The following is a 13,872-nucleotide window of genomic DNA, read 5'->3' as shown; positions in this document are numbered from 1 at the left end:
TACCCGTCGTTCTGCTGCGGGCTTCAGCACACCACCAGTAATAAAGAAAAAGATTTTATATAAGAGGCGTTTCAAGATTAGGTCTGCTGCAGCAGCTGCCGGTGCTGCTGCTGCTGCTGCTGCAGCAGCTGCTGCCGGTGCTGCTGCTGGCCTTGCTGCTGGCCTTGTTGCTGCTGCTGCAGCTGCTGCTGCTCCCCATTAAGAGATATATGAATCTTCTCCTTTTATAGAGACAACACCCGTAACAACGGAAGGCACTCCTACACGAAGAGCTGCTGCTGGAGCTGCTCGTGCTGCTGCTGCTCTTGCCCCTTGTGCAGCAGCAGCAGCAGCAGCAGCAGCAGCAGCTTGGGTTATGCCCTTCCACGGAAACGAAGAGAGGCCGTTGTTGCTGCTGCAGCGCAGCAAATTTAGCTGTTGCCGGCAGCAGCAAACCCTCAGCAAAGAACAAACTGTGCTGCTGCTGCTGCTCGAAGGAGCCGCTGCTGCAGCGGGAGCAGCAGCAGGAGCAGCAGCAGCAGCAGCAGCAGCAGCAGCAGCAGCAGCAGCAGCAGCGGGCCTGGATCGGATCCCTTCCCCCCCCTGCAGCAGCAAATAAACTGCCTCTTCCTTTTAGAGTTTTTTTTCTTAAACAAAAACAGATTCACTTCACCTGCCTTCTAGATGCCCCCCAGGCTTTCCAAGCAGCAGCAGCAGCAGCAGCAGCAGCAGCAGCAGCAAGGTCTTGCTGCTGCTGCTGCTGCTGCTGCTGCTGCTGCTGCTGTTGCTGCTGTGCTCTTATTGCGTTCTTACTGCAAATAATTGGTTATTTCAGTCTTATTCTCGTCTTGTTTGTTTTGGGGTCTATATTGCAGACAAATATTACAAGTGTTTAGGGTTTAGGGTTTAGGGTTTAGGGTTTAGGGTTTAGGGTTTGCTGCTGCAGTGCGGGGCCGTCGATAGCAGCAGCTGTCTGCTGTTTGCTGCCTTTGGGGTATATCTTTTTAATTGTTTCTACTTTGTAATGGCTTGTTCATGCTTTGTGTGTTGCTTTTATTGCTGCTACTGCTGCTGCTGCTGCAGCAACAGCAGCAACAGCAGCAGCAGCAGCAGCAGCAGCACCGGTAGGCAGTGCTGCTGGGGTTCCCCTTTCGTGCTACGTAAGGTGCTGCTGCTGCTGCTGCTGTTTGCTGCAAATTATTTGTTTTTATTATTTTTTTGTTTTATTAATAAAAACTAAAAAGAAATTTGATGCATATACACTCCCCAGCTGCATAGACACCAGAAGCGGCTGAGGGTTTAGAGTTTTAGGGTTTAGGGTTTAGGGTTTAGGGTTTAGGGTTTCAAGAGCCCCGCGGCCCTCTTCGCCTCCCTCTAAGGAAGTAAAGCGCCTAGCCCTCGTGCTAGCTAGCTATATAGCTAGCTGGCTAGCTATAGAGCTATATATAGCTATATATAGCTATATATAGCTATATATAGCTATGTATCTGTATGCATATAACATATATATACGTATAAATATATAGATGTATATATAAATATATATAGTTATATAATATAGCTATATAATATAGCTATATATAACTATATATAGCTATACATAGCTATATATATAGCTATGTATGCTTCAGGGTTTAGGGTTTCAGGGTTTAGGGTTTTGGGGTTTAGGGTTTCAGGGTTTAGGGTTTTGGGGTTTAGGGTTTTAGGCTGGCTAGCTAGCCAGCTAGCCATATATAGCTAGCTAGCTACACCCACTTGTGGGCTGCGGTGTCTCTGTTGTGCCGCTAGCCCCAGCTAGCTGCATATGCACCTCAGCTAGCTACAGATACACCCCAGCTAGCTGCAGATACACCCCAGCTAGCTGGAGCTAGCTGTCGTTGTGTTGAGAGTGTGTGGTGAGACCCGTGGCTGCTGTTGCTGCTGCCCTGCAGTTTCTGCTGCTGTTGCTGCGGCCCCTGCTGTTGCTGATGCTGTTAGGGATACTGCTGTGGCTGCTGTTGTTGCTGCTGCTGCCTTTACTGCTGTTGCTGCTGCTGCTATTGGTGGTGGTGCTGCTGCTGCAAAAGGAGAGACTGCAGCTCTGCTGCAGCAAGGTTTGCTGCTGCTGCAACAAGGTTTGCTGCTGCTGCAACAAGGTTTGCTGCTGTATCGACAGAGGTTAGAAAGCCCCAAGGGCCCCGCCTTAATGCATGCATGCGCACTGTGCTGCAGCAGCAGCAGCTGCCGCTTTAGCTACTGTGCTCCTGCTCCTGCTGCGTCTGCTGCTGCTGCTGCTATGCTGCTGCAGCCCTGTCCTCAAGCAGCTCTCTACCAGTTCAGATAAGCTAACAACAGGGTTTAGGGTTTAGGGTTTATTAAAGGTGAAAGCAAATATTGTTTAGGAGATATGACAAAGCAGAAAACAAACAAATTCTGCTGCTGCTTTCATTTCCTGCTGCTGCTCTAACTCGCCGTAGTGCCCTTGACCGCTAAGCAGACACCGCAAATAAACACCCTGCTGCTGCTGCTGCTGCTTCTGCTGCAGCAGCAGCAGCAGAGCTGCTAGCTTTGCTGCATGCCATGGGGGCGTCCTGGTGTCTGTGAGGGTCGCTGTTAGCAGCACGGAAGGAAAAGAATAGGGCAGCACAGTGTCTGCTGTCATCTGCTGCTGCTGCTGCTGCTGTTGCTGCTGCAGTTGCTGCTGTTGTTGCTGCTGCAGCAGCGACAGCAGCTGCTCGTAGCAGCAATAGGCAGTGATGTTGCTGCAAGCAGCAGCAGCTTCAGCCTCCGCAAGATCTCCCCATACACCCCACGGATCAATCTCTTGTGCACTTCCCGCTGCTTCTGCTGCTGCTGCTGCTGCTGCTGCCACACTGCTGCTGCTGCTGCTGCTGCTGCTGCTGCTAGGCGCATGCATGCAGCCCCACTCATCTCCCTCTAGTTGTGTCAGAGGCATTAAGGGGTCTTCCATTGCAGAGAAGACATCGACAAAAGGACGGTCAAGCAGCAAACAGCGAACCAAAGGCTCTCCAAACTGCTGCTGCTGCTGCTGCTGCTGCTGCTGCTGCTGCTGTTGGTGCTGGTGCGGTTGCTGTTGCTGTTGCTGGTGCTGTTGCTGCTGTTGCTGTTGCTGTTGCTGGTGCTGTTGCTGTTGCTGGTGCTGTTGCTGTTGCTGCTGTTGCTGCTGCTGCTGCTGCTGCTGCTGCTGCAATTGGCTGGCTATGCAATTGGTGTAGAAGAGATCTGCAGCAGGATTGCTGGCGAGGAGCAGCGCAGCAGCAGCAACAGCACCAGCTGATGCTGCTGCAACAGCAGTGTTGCTGGGGCTGCTGTATCCGAGTGCATACAAGGCAGCAACAGCAGCAGCAGCATCTGCTGCTGTTTGCTGCTTCCTCAAGCCCTTGCCGTCTCCTGTCTCCTCACCCCACACTTCGCCTCCTCCTCTGCAGTGTATATACCCCAGAGCCCACCCCTGCTGCAGCAGCAAAGCAGCAGCAGAATCAAAAGCAGCAGCAAGGGGCTCCTTGTACACTCCATAAATGTGCAGCAGCAAACGAAAACCTCCTGCTGCTGCAGCACCCAGCAACCAGGGAGACGGCAGCAGCAAAGGAGAACCTTCATGAAGATTCAGCACACTGTTGCTGCTGCTGCTGCTGTTGCTGCTGCTGAGGCACCAGCTGTTGCTGCTGCTGCTCTTGTTGTTGCTGCTGCTGCTGCATGAGAGAACGCCTGAAGCAAGTCGCCTGTCGTTGAGCAGCACCATCTGCTGCTGCGGCTGCTGCTGTTGTTGCTGGTGCAGCAGCAGCTGCTGCTGCTGCAGCTGCTGCTGCTGCTGCTGGAAGCAGCCTGCTAAGCACTTAGGGAGTATAAGAGTTATGGGAATTAATATTTGTGTGTCTAACGATGGTACGAGAAGAACTTCAACAGCAAACTTAGCAGCAAACCCATCTGCTGCCCATTGCTGCTGCTGTTGCTGCTGCTGCTGCTGCAGTTGCTGCAGCATCTGCTGCAGCTGCCGGTGGGGGCGCCCTCCTCTAAGCCACCCCCCTATCCTGCTGATGCTACTGTTGCTGCTTCTCCTGCTGCTGCTCTGCTGCTGTTGCTGTCCTGTGTTGCAAGCAGCAGCAAGCCGCTGCACCCGCTGCAGCAGCTGCGGCTGGAGCACAGCTACCTGCTGCTGCTGCTGCTGCGACAAACGAAGAGACGGAAGATGCAGGTGTATAGACACCGCAGGGTGAAACGGAGTCTGCAGCAGCAACTTCACTGCTGCTGCACTGCAGCACGGGTTTGCTCCTGCAGACAGCCGCCCCACACCTCCTAAAGGCAAACATACTTCAGCAGCAGGTGGTGGTGCTGCTGCAGTAGCTTCAGCAGCAGCATCAGCTGCTGCAATAGCAGATGCTGAAATTAGTGGCTTGTTCTGCTGCAGCAGCAGCTGCTGCTGCAGCTGCTGCTGCTGGAGAAGACGCGCCTCCCGAAGCCCCATCCCCCCTGTCCCCACGTCTGCTGCTGCTGCTGCTGCTGCTGTTGCTGCTGCTGCTGCAGCTGCTGTAGGTGGTTTGATTACTAGGATAACGTTACGTGCTGCAGGTCGCTGTGCATACACCGCAATGCCGTGGGAAGTAAAATCTGCATCCCGAACCCGCAACCCCTCAGCTTTGTGCAGCAGCAACAAAGGCAGCTGCTGCTGCAGCTGCTGCTGCGGCTGCTGCTGCAACTGCTGCTGCAGCTGCTGCTGCAGCTGCTGCGGCAGCTGCTGCCCCTGCTTACACGGCCCCGACACAGGTTGCGTCTGCTGTTGTTGTTGTTGCTGCTGCTGCTGCTGCTGGGAACATCCCGTTGCGTCTACAGGCAGAAGACGTCTTTGCTGCAGCAGCTGCTGCTGTCCTGATGTTGCTGCTGCTGCTGCTACTGCAGCAGCAGCAGAAAGAGCAGCGTCAAATGTTTGCTGAGGCAATGCGTAGCAGCTGAAGCCACCCGAGGGATTACAAATAAAGAAATACACAAACGAAGCCCTATGCCGCAACACACCCCAAACCCTAAACCCTAAACCCTAAACCCTAAACCCTGGCTGCCTTCAAACAGACGGCGGACTTCAACTCCGATGGTGTTTACAATTTTATATCATCTTAGGGTTTAGGGTTTAGGAAAACTAGTAGCGAGTGTTTGGTTACCTTAGGGTTTAGGGTTTAGGGTTTAGGGTTTAGGGTTTAGGGTTTGCGTACACAGAATCGAAGAAGTGAGAGACGCCTTCATACAGGAGCTGCGGAGTGCCGTACGGGTTGTCGCTCCTGCAGCAGCAGCAGAAGCAGCAGCAGCAGCAAAAGCAAACAATGCATGTGCAGCGACAAATGCAGCAGCACCAGCAGCCCGTATACCTCCATCAGTAAGCAGGTTGCTGCTGCTGCTGCTTCTGCAGCAGCAGCAGCAAACAGTGGCATCTGCTTTCAACCACTTAACCAGCACCAGCAGCAGGACCAGCAGCAGCAACAGCAGCACCAACAGCAGCGGCAGCAGCAGCAGCAACAGCAGCAGCAGCAGCAGCAGCAAGACACACCGGAGTGCCCAGGTGTATGTGCAGGTCCTGTTTGTTGCAGTAAAAAAGAAATACTCTCCGTCTTTACTCAACCCCACATCATAATGCAGATATGGCTCTGCTGCAGCAGCTCTCCTAGTCACCTGCAGCAGCAGCAGCAGCAGCAGCAGCAGCAGCAGCAGCAAGAGCAGCAGCAGCAGCAGCAGTCACACGCAGCGAAAGAAACTTCAGCATAGAATGTCCGAGCAGCGGCGAAACAACAGCAGCACACGCAGCAGCAGCAGCACCAGCATCAGCAACAGCAACAGCAGCACCAGCAACAACAACAGCAACAGCAGCAGCAGCAAAACGTACAGCTGGTAGTAGCTGCTGCTGCGCCGTCAGCACAAAGGGGAACCTCCAACTGAGTCGCGTTGTCTTCCCTGCAGCAGTATAAATTTCAAGTGTCTGGTTTGCTGCTGCTGCTGTTGCTGCTGCTTCTGCAGTTGTTGATGCTTGTGGCGCCGCTCTTGAAGGCGCAGCAGCAGCAGCAGCAGCCGCAGCAGCAGCAGGAAGCTGAGTAGATGTGAAATCGAAGCGGAAGATTTCCTTGGCTCTTAGCGTTTTGCTGTCAATAGCAGCAGCAAACAGCGCAAATGGCTGCGCAGCAGCAGCAGCAGCAGCAGCAGCAGCAGCAGCGGAGGAGTCGCTGTATGCGCTATCAGTGCCTGATCGGGCGCACATATCTGGGATTATAGCTGCTGCTGTTGTTGCTGCTGCTGCTGCTCTCGTTGCTGCTGGTGCTGCTTCAGGTGTGGGTCTTGCTGCACTTGTTGCTGCTTCTGTTGCTGTTGCTGCTGTTGTTGTGTCTGCTGCTGCTGCTGCTGCTGCATGGAACTCAAAGCCAGAAATATTCTCTATTTCCGCAGCAGCAGGCAACCACTCCCACGGCGACAGCAGGTGTGTCACCCTGCTGCTGCTGCTGCTGCTACTGCTGCTGGTGGTGTTGCAATGTTTGCTGCTGATGCGCAGCAGCAGCAGAGGCTTATCAGTTCCTTCAGGGTCAACGGAGGCCCCTACAATTTGTGCTGCTTCTCCACAAACCCGTATGCTGCGCAGCACAGGAATAGCAGCCCTCTTCTGCTGCTGCTGCTGCTGCTGCTGCTGTCTACTCAGCATGTATGCTCCCAGGTCAAGTATTTGGTCCTCCTGCTCCAGCAGCAAAGCAGCAGCTTCGTGTTGCTGCAGCGATCCGACCGCATCTCCGCGCTGCTGCTGCAGCAGATCCAGCAGCGTCTCCACTTGCTGCTGTTGCTGCTGTTGCTGTTGTTGTTGCTGCTGCTGCTGCTGCTGCAGCAGAGGTCTGCGGCACAGCAGCAGGCATTCAGGAGCGAGAGGCGAAGGCCTGCAGTAATATGCAAAGGGGCCGACAATATCAACGGTGATGTGAACTGCTGCTGCTGCTGCTGCTGCTGCTGCTTCCAGTGCTGCTGCTGTCAGCTCCGGGTGTACAGACACCTGCCGCAGCTGCTGTTGCCGCTGCAATGCTTGCAACGCACGTATCTCCCAATGGACGCTGTTGCCTTGCTGCTGTTGCTGCTGTCGCTGCCGCTGCTGCTGCTGCTGCTGTGTGGTGAGGGGTGCAGGGACGTCTGTGACAATCTGCTGCAATGCGTCTTCTGCTGCTGCTGTTGCTGCTGCTGCTGCTGCAGCAAATGCCTTAAAGTGCCCTAGGGCGCTGCCTACAGCAGCAGCAACTTGCTTCCCTTCATCAGCAACAACGCCTGCTGCTGCTGCTGCTGCTGCTGCTGCTGCTGTTGCTGCTGCTACTACTTTCTGGCGCGCATCTTCCGCAGCAGTTGCTTCTGCTTCTGCTGCTGCTTCTGCTGCTGCTGCTGCTTGTGGGAGCAGCTGCTGCAGCAGGCCCTCCCGCTGCAAGAAGCCTGCAGGGTCTCTTCGGAAGCCTATGAATGGATAGAGTCGTGTTGTTGTTGCTGCTGCTGCTGCGGTTGTTGCTGCTGCTGTTGCTGCTGTTGCTCCTGCTGCTCTTGTTTCTGCTCGTATTGTTGTTGTTGTTGCTGCTGCTGCCGTTGTTGCTGCTCTCGTTCTGCTGCTGTTGTCTGTGCTTCCAACATCCGTGGCCTTGCTGCTGCAGGTGCAGAAGGCTTTTCTGCTACTGCTGTTGCTGCTGCTGTTGCTGTTGCTGCTGCTGCTGCTGCCGCTGCTGCACACTGGAATAAAGGCTTGTAGGTTATGAATGGATTTGCTACAAAATTGTTGTCTTCTTGCTGCTGCTGTTGCTGCTGCTGCTGCTACTGATTCTGCTGCAGCCGTCTCTGTTGCTGCCCCTACCCCCTCTGCTGTTGCCCCTGCTGCTGCTGGTCCTGTTGCTGCTGCTGCTGCTGCTGCTGCTGCGGAATGGAGGTATCTGCCTCTGTAGCAGCACTGCAGATAAAAAGAGAAGACAGATGAAGTGGATGTACACCCCAGAAGACGCAGCAAAGTCATGGAGCTCAGGTAAGCAGCAGCAGCAGCAGCAGCAGCAGCAGCAGCAGCAAAGACAACAACAGCTGCAGCAACTGCTGCTGTCGCTGTTGCCTGCTGCTGTTGCTGCTGCTACTACTGATACGGCTGCTGCTGCTGCTGCAGTTTCGTATGTGCTAATTTATGACAAGTGAGCTGCAGCAGCAGCAGCAGCAACAACAGGTGCATCAGCAGCTGCTGCAGCAGCAGGCGATACTCCTCTGGCTGAGTGCAAAACTAGCAACAGCAGCAGCAGCAGCAGCAGCAGCAGCTGAACAGCAGCGTCAATCAAGGCTAGAGTATATGGGACTATGACGGAGATTTCCTCTCCTGCTGCTGCTGCAGTGTCGATTGCCCGCCATACTCTTGCTGCTGCTGCTGCTGCTGCTGCTGCTGCTGCTGCTGCTGAAGTAGTGTTTGCTGGTTTTGCTGCTGCTGCTGCTGCCGACAATCCTACACCAGCATATCAGCCTCTGTTAGTGGTGCAGTCATCACAGCAGCTGCAGCTGCAGCAGCAGCAGCAGCAGCAGCAGCGCAGCAGCAGCAGGGCCTCGGGTGGGCCCCCCCAAACGAGACACACACGTACTTTATGATTGCTGCTGCTGTTGCTGCTGCTGCTGCTGTGTATATTTAAAACGCTTCAAGTTAGAAGACATTGTCTTCCTCAGTGGATCTGCAGCAGCTGCTGCACGAGTAGCAGCCGCTGCTGCTGCTGCTGCAGATCACTCGACAAGGAACAGCAGCAGCAGCAGCAGCAGCAGCTGCTGCTGCTGTTATACTACTCCAGACAGTATTGGGTTTATTGAAATATATTTCTGAGGCTTTGTCTTATCCATCCATTTCTTTTCCTGCCTCTACTACTGCTGCTGCTGCTACTGCTGCTGCTGCTGCTGCTGCTGCTGAGCCTCTGGGCCCGTCGTGTGCTGCAGCAGCAGCATCACATTGTTAGCAGAGCCTTTTAGCAGCAAAAAGGCAGCATAGAGGGCGAGAACAGCAGCAACAGGCAGCAACAAGCAGAAACAAGCAGCAACAAGCAGCAACAAGTAGCAGCAGTAGCAGCAGCAGCAGCAGCAGCAGTAGCAGCAGCAGCAGCAAAGATGCTGGGAGCAGCAGCACCCCCTCGCATTGCCCCTTGTTCAATTTGCAGCAGCACCAGCGGCAGCAGCTGCGTCTGCTGCCCTCAGGGTATATGTGAGGGGCCCCCGGCACTGCTATCTGCTGCAGCAGCAGAAGCAACAGCAGCGCTGCTGCAGCAGCAGCAGCAATGGAGGCGCGTTGCTTTGCTGCTGCCGCAGGATAATCTTGGAGAAGCTGCAGACTTTCTTGTGGCCTTCAGAAACAAGTGGACTCAGCAGCAGCAGCAGAAGCAGCAGCAGCAGCAGCAGCAGCAACAGCAGCAGCAGCAAGCTGCAGAAGCACATGTTGACGCCGGCAGCAAACGGCCCGATACAGCAGGAGCGACACATCTCCAGCAGCAGCAACAGCAGCAACAGCAGCAGCAACAGCAACAGCAGCAGCAGCAGCAGCAGTTGGATCCCCCCTTTATCTATTTCGTTTCGGAGCGTCCGTCTGGTTATTGCTGCAGCGATTTGAGTGGTGCTGCTACGCTTTCACCTGATTTGCTGCTGTCTGCTGCTGCTTCCTGCTGCTGCTGCCAGCCTGCTGCTGCTGTTCCCCGACCTCTTCTTTTTACCTCTCCAAGAGCTTTCTTCAGCGTCTCTCATTGTGCAGCAGCAATAGCAAAGAAGTACTTTGCTGCTGCTGCTGCTGCTGCTGCACCTGCTGCTGCTTCGAGTGATGCAGCAGGAGCATCAGCAACAGCAGCAGCAGGTGGAGGAAGAATAGCAGCTGCAGCAGCAGCAACAGCAGCAGCAAAGACAGCTCTAGTGTTGTTTTTAGACTCCCCAGTGCAGCATAGCTTAGGGTGTTTGCTGCGGCATCTGCTGCAGCTGCTTGGTGATGCAGCAGATGCTGCAGCAGCAACTGCTGCTTCCAGCATCAGCACCACACCAGCACGCTCTCTCTCCCCTACTGGCAGCACCACTCCTGCTGCTGCCGCTGCTGCTGCTGCTGCTGCTGCTGCTGCTGCTGCTGCTGGTAGCTGCGCATGCACTTGGAAAGACACGGGGCTGTACGTTGCTCTGTCCCCTTGTATGCTGCTGCCGGCTTCAGATTTTGCTGCTGCTGCTGCTGCTTCTGCAACAGGAGAACTCGCAGCAGCAGCAGCAGCTGTTGCTGCTGCAGCGCCAACAGCAGCAACAGCAGCAGAATCTCCAACAGCAGCAGACACTCTCATTGGAGGCCGCTGCGGTGAGGCGTGTGCGGAGCAAACTACTGCATGCTTGCTGCTGCAGCAGCGCCAGGTGCAGCAGCAGCAGCAGCAGCAAGAAGAGCAGCAGCTGCCGTTGCTGCTGTCTGATGCAGCACAGCAGCAATATGCAGAGTTGTTTAAACTTCCAGGGATGCGTTCATCTCAGATTTGTTTCCTGAGGCCCTGCGAGCTGCCAGCAGCAGCAACAGCAGCAACAGCAGCAGCAGCAACTGCAGCAACAGCAGCAGCAGCAGCAAAAGTAGGATTCAAGGGGCAGCTAGTGAGCATTCAAGCGCAGCAGTTTCTCCGCGTCTGCTGCCGCATATTATTTCGTGTCTATAGAAGACCAGATGATGGGGCTGTAGGCCTAGCACCAGTGCTGCAGCAGCAGCAGCAGCAGCAGCAGCAGCAGCAAGGAAAGCTCAAGCTACCTGAGCCCTCTACCTTGCCGCAGCAATTAGGTGCTCAAGTCTTACTCGTTTATATCGGCCCAACCAGCGGGAAAGAAGAGCAGCAGCAGCAGCAGCAGCAACTGCAGCAGCTGCAGCAGCTGCAGCAACAGGGCGAAAAGAACAGCAAGTGCGCATGCACTCAGCTGCAGCAGCAGCACAGGACGCTTGCAGAGACAATTGAAGAAACACCCCCATCGCCGCTGCTGCAGCGGCTGCTGCTGCGGCATGGCAGCAGCTGCAGCATCTTTTCTATAGACATGTTGCTGCAGCAGCAGCTACTGCTGCTGCTGCAGAAGCAGCAGCAGCAGCGGCAGCAGCCAGAGGGATGCATGTGCTTGTTTGCCTCATCAGACACAGCTGAAGCAAGCATAACCAGCATCTTTTCGAGCAGCAGCAGCAGCAGCAGCAGCAGCAGAAACAGCAGCAGCAGCAGCAGCAGGGATGGCAACGGTAGCAGCTGCTCCTGCTGCAGCAGCGGCAGCTGTTGCGCAGATCTGCTGCTGGATGAAGGTCCTCGTGTGTCTGCACTTCTCGGGCGTCAGTTTGCTGCATCAGCAAAGCTAGCAGCAGCAGCAGCAGCAGCAGCAAAAGCAAAACAAGCAGGTATTGCTGCTGGTTCTCAGCTCTCGCTGCTGCTTGTAGGGCAGCAAACGTATGCCTCGTTGCTGCTACACCGTCAGCTGCTGCGGCTCATAAGACAGCGTCTAGCAGCAGCAGCAGCAGCAGAAGAGCAGAAGAGCAGCAGCAGCAGCAGCAGCTCGTGGGAGGAAGCAGACGAGTCAGATGAAGAGGAGGAAGATGAACAGCAGCAGCAGCAAGTGCTGCAGCTGCTGCAGCAGGCGTGTATATCTGTGGCTGTAGGAGATGTTACAGCAGCAAAGCTATATAATTACAGTGAAGTCGGAGGCTTCTGCATGCTGGGGTGTACAGACAGCTGCCTGATGCTGCAGCAGCAGCAGAAGCAAATAGGGTATAGTGGTGTGCTGCTGCTGCCAATCGATATATTAATTGCTTTAGGTGTAGCATCGCTATCTCCTCATAGACTTGTAGATGCAGAAGAGCTGCTGCCGCTGCTGCTGCAGCTTGAACAGCAGCAGCAGCAGCAGCAGCAGCAACTGCAGCAGCAACAGCAGCAGGGGGAAAACGAAACACAGCCGCAATCTGATGCTGCGCTGGCACTCCGCAGCAGCAGCAGCAGCAGCAGCAGCAACAGAGCGCTTGTTTCTGCTTTCTCTATGCAGTCGCTGCTGCAGCAAGGCCAGAGAAGTTATAAAGGAGTGCTTTACAGTAGGCAGCAACAGGAAGGTGAACAGCAGCAGCAGCAGCAGCAGCAAGAACAAATCCTGCAAGGCAGATCAGGTGTTGCTAGCGGGTACGAAGAAGAGCAGCAGCACCAGCAGCAGCAGAAGTAGCACTAAAAGCAGCAGCAGCACCAGCAGCAGCAGATACATTAATGCTGCAGCCTTTTAGTCGTAGCAGCAGCTCTTCTGCCGAGCCTTCTAGTCAAGCAACAGCAGCACCAGCAGCAGCAGCAGCAGCACAAGAAGCAGCAGAGGTAATTAAAGTGCTGCTTGCTTGTTTGTTTTTGTTGCTGGTTTGTGAGGCAGCACTTGCTGCTTTGCTCTCCAGCTGAGCATAGCTAGCTAGCCCTGAGCTTGTATGACTAGCTGTTTATATGTGTAGCTAGCTGTTTATTTGTGTAGCTAGCTGTTCCTTTATTTGGGGGTGGCTGTGCGTCTGTGCAGCAGCCAGCTGCTTCCTTATTTAGCTAGCTGGTTGTCTTTGAGGCTCGCTGCTTGTCTCTGTATGTGGCTAGCTAGCTAGCTAGCTAGCTAGTTAGCTGGTTGTCTGTGCGGTCTGCGGGCGTCTGGTTTTCTGTATGGCTGGCTGACTCTCCGTGCTGGATGTATGGTGGCTAGCTAGCTAACACTGGCTAGCTGGTTGCTGCTTGCGTGGCTAGCTGCCTGGCGTTGTTTCCTTGGCTAGCTAGCTAGCTAGCTAGCTAGGTGGTTGTCTGTGTAGCTATATAGCTAGTTGAGTGTATATGTCTAGCTGGCTAGCTAGCTAGCTAGCTAGCTACACGGTTAGATAGCTAGCTGTATGTGTGCTGGCTACAACTTTTGTTGTTTTAAGGCGGCTCGCGGTGATATAAAGAGAGAGGAGGCAAAATAAATAAAATAAATAAAATAAATAAATAAATAAATAAATAAATAAATAAATAAGTAAATAAATAAATAAATAAATAGCTTTAATTAATTAATTAATTAAGTAGAGACAAAGACACAAACAAAGAAAAGTAAACAAAAAGAGACAAACAAACAGAGATAGAGAGACAGAGACAGAGACAAACAAAAGGAGAGACAAAGCAAAGAGACAGAGAGACAAAGACAGAGACAGACAAACAAATAGATAGAGAGATAGACAGAGAGACAGAGACAGAGAGAGAGAGACAAACAAATAGATAGACAGAGAGACAGAGACAGAGACAGACAAACAAAGAGATAGACAGAGAGACAAAGACAGAGAGAGAGAGAGACGAACAAATAGATAGATAGACAGACAAAGACAGAGACAGACAAACAAAGAAAGACATAGACAGACACAGACAGAGAGAGAAACAAATAGATAGATAGAGAGACAAAGACAGAGACAGACAAACAAAGAGATAGACAGAGAGACAGAGACAGACAGAGAGACAAACAAAAAGATAGAAAGAGAGACAGAGACAGAGACAGACAAACAAATAGACAGAGAGACAGAGACAGAGAGAGACAAACAAAGAAAGAGACAGAGAGACACAGACAGAGAGAGAGAGAGAGACAAACAAATATATAGAGAGAGACAGAGAGACGAACAAGTAGATAGAGAGACAGAGACAGAGAGAGACAAACAAAGAGATAGATAGACAGACAGACAAAGACAGAGACAGAGACCAACAAATAGATAGAGAGACGAAGACAGAGAGACACGAGCAAAGAGATAGACAGAGAGAGAGAGAGAGAGACAAAGCAAAGAGACCGACAAAGACAGAGAGAGACAAACAAAGAGATAGAGAGAGAGACAAAGACAGAGACAGAGAGAGACAAACAAATAGATAGAGAGACAGGGAGAGA

At 53.3% G+C, this 13,872-nt stretch overlaps 2 protein-coding genes across 2 annotated transcripts; one reads left to right on the top strand and one right to left on the bottom strand.

The window, feature by feature from the left end:
• Positions 1–2,356: 2,356 nt before the first annotated feature.
• On the bottom strand, positions 2,357–8,461 carry EAH_00037610 (hypothetical protein, conserved; the record flags this gene model as incomplete). The annotated part of the gene is made up of 5 exons (XM_013392022.1): positions 2,357–4,973; positions 5,184–5,249; positions 5,516–5,637; positions 5,849–7,901; positions 8,454–8,461. 5 exons carry the CDS (start codon positions 8,459–8,461, stop codon positions 2,357–2,359), a joined length of 4,866 nt encoding a protein of 1,621 aa, XP_013247476.1.
• Positions 8,462–9,093: 632 nt separating this feature from the next.
• EAH_00037600 (hypothetical protein, conserved) lies at positions 9,094–12,171 on the top strand (the record flags this gene model as incomplete). Its single annotated transcript, XM_013392021.1, has 1 exon — positions 9,094–12,171. One exon carries the CDS (start codon positions 9,094–9,096, stop codon positions 12,169–12,171), a length of 3,078 nt encoding a protein of 1,025 aa, XP_013247475.1.
• Between the last annotated feature and the right edge of the window lie 1,701 nt (positions 12,172–13,872).

The sequence above is a fragment of the Eimeria acervulina genome, genomic scaffold, assembly GCF_000499425.1.
Source record: "Eimeria acervulina Houghton genomic scaffold, Eah_scaff417, whole genome shotgun sequence".
Taxonomy (NCBI): domain Eukaryota; phylum Apicomplexa; class Conoidasida; order Eucoccidiorida; family Eimeriidae; genus Eimeria; species Eimeria acervulina.
This window is presented reverse-complemented; position numbering and strand designations above follow the sequence as displayed.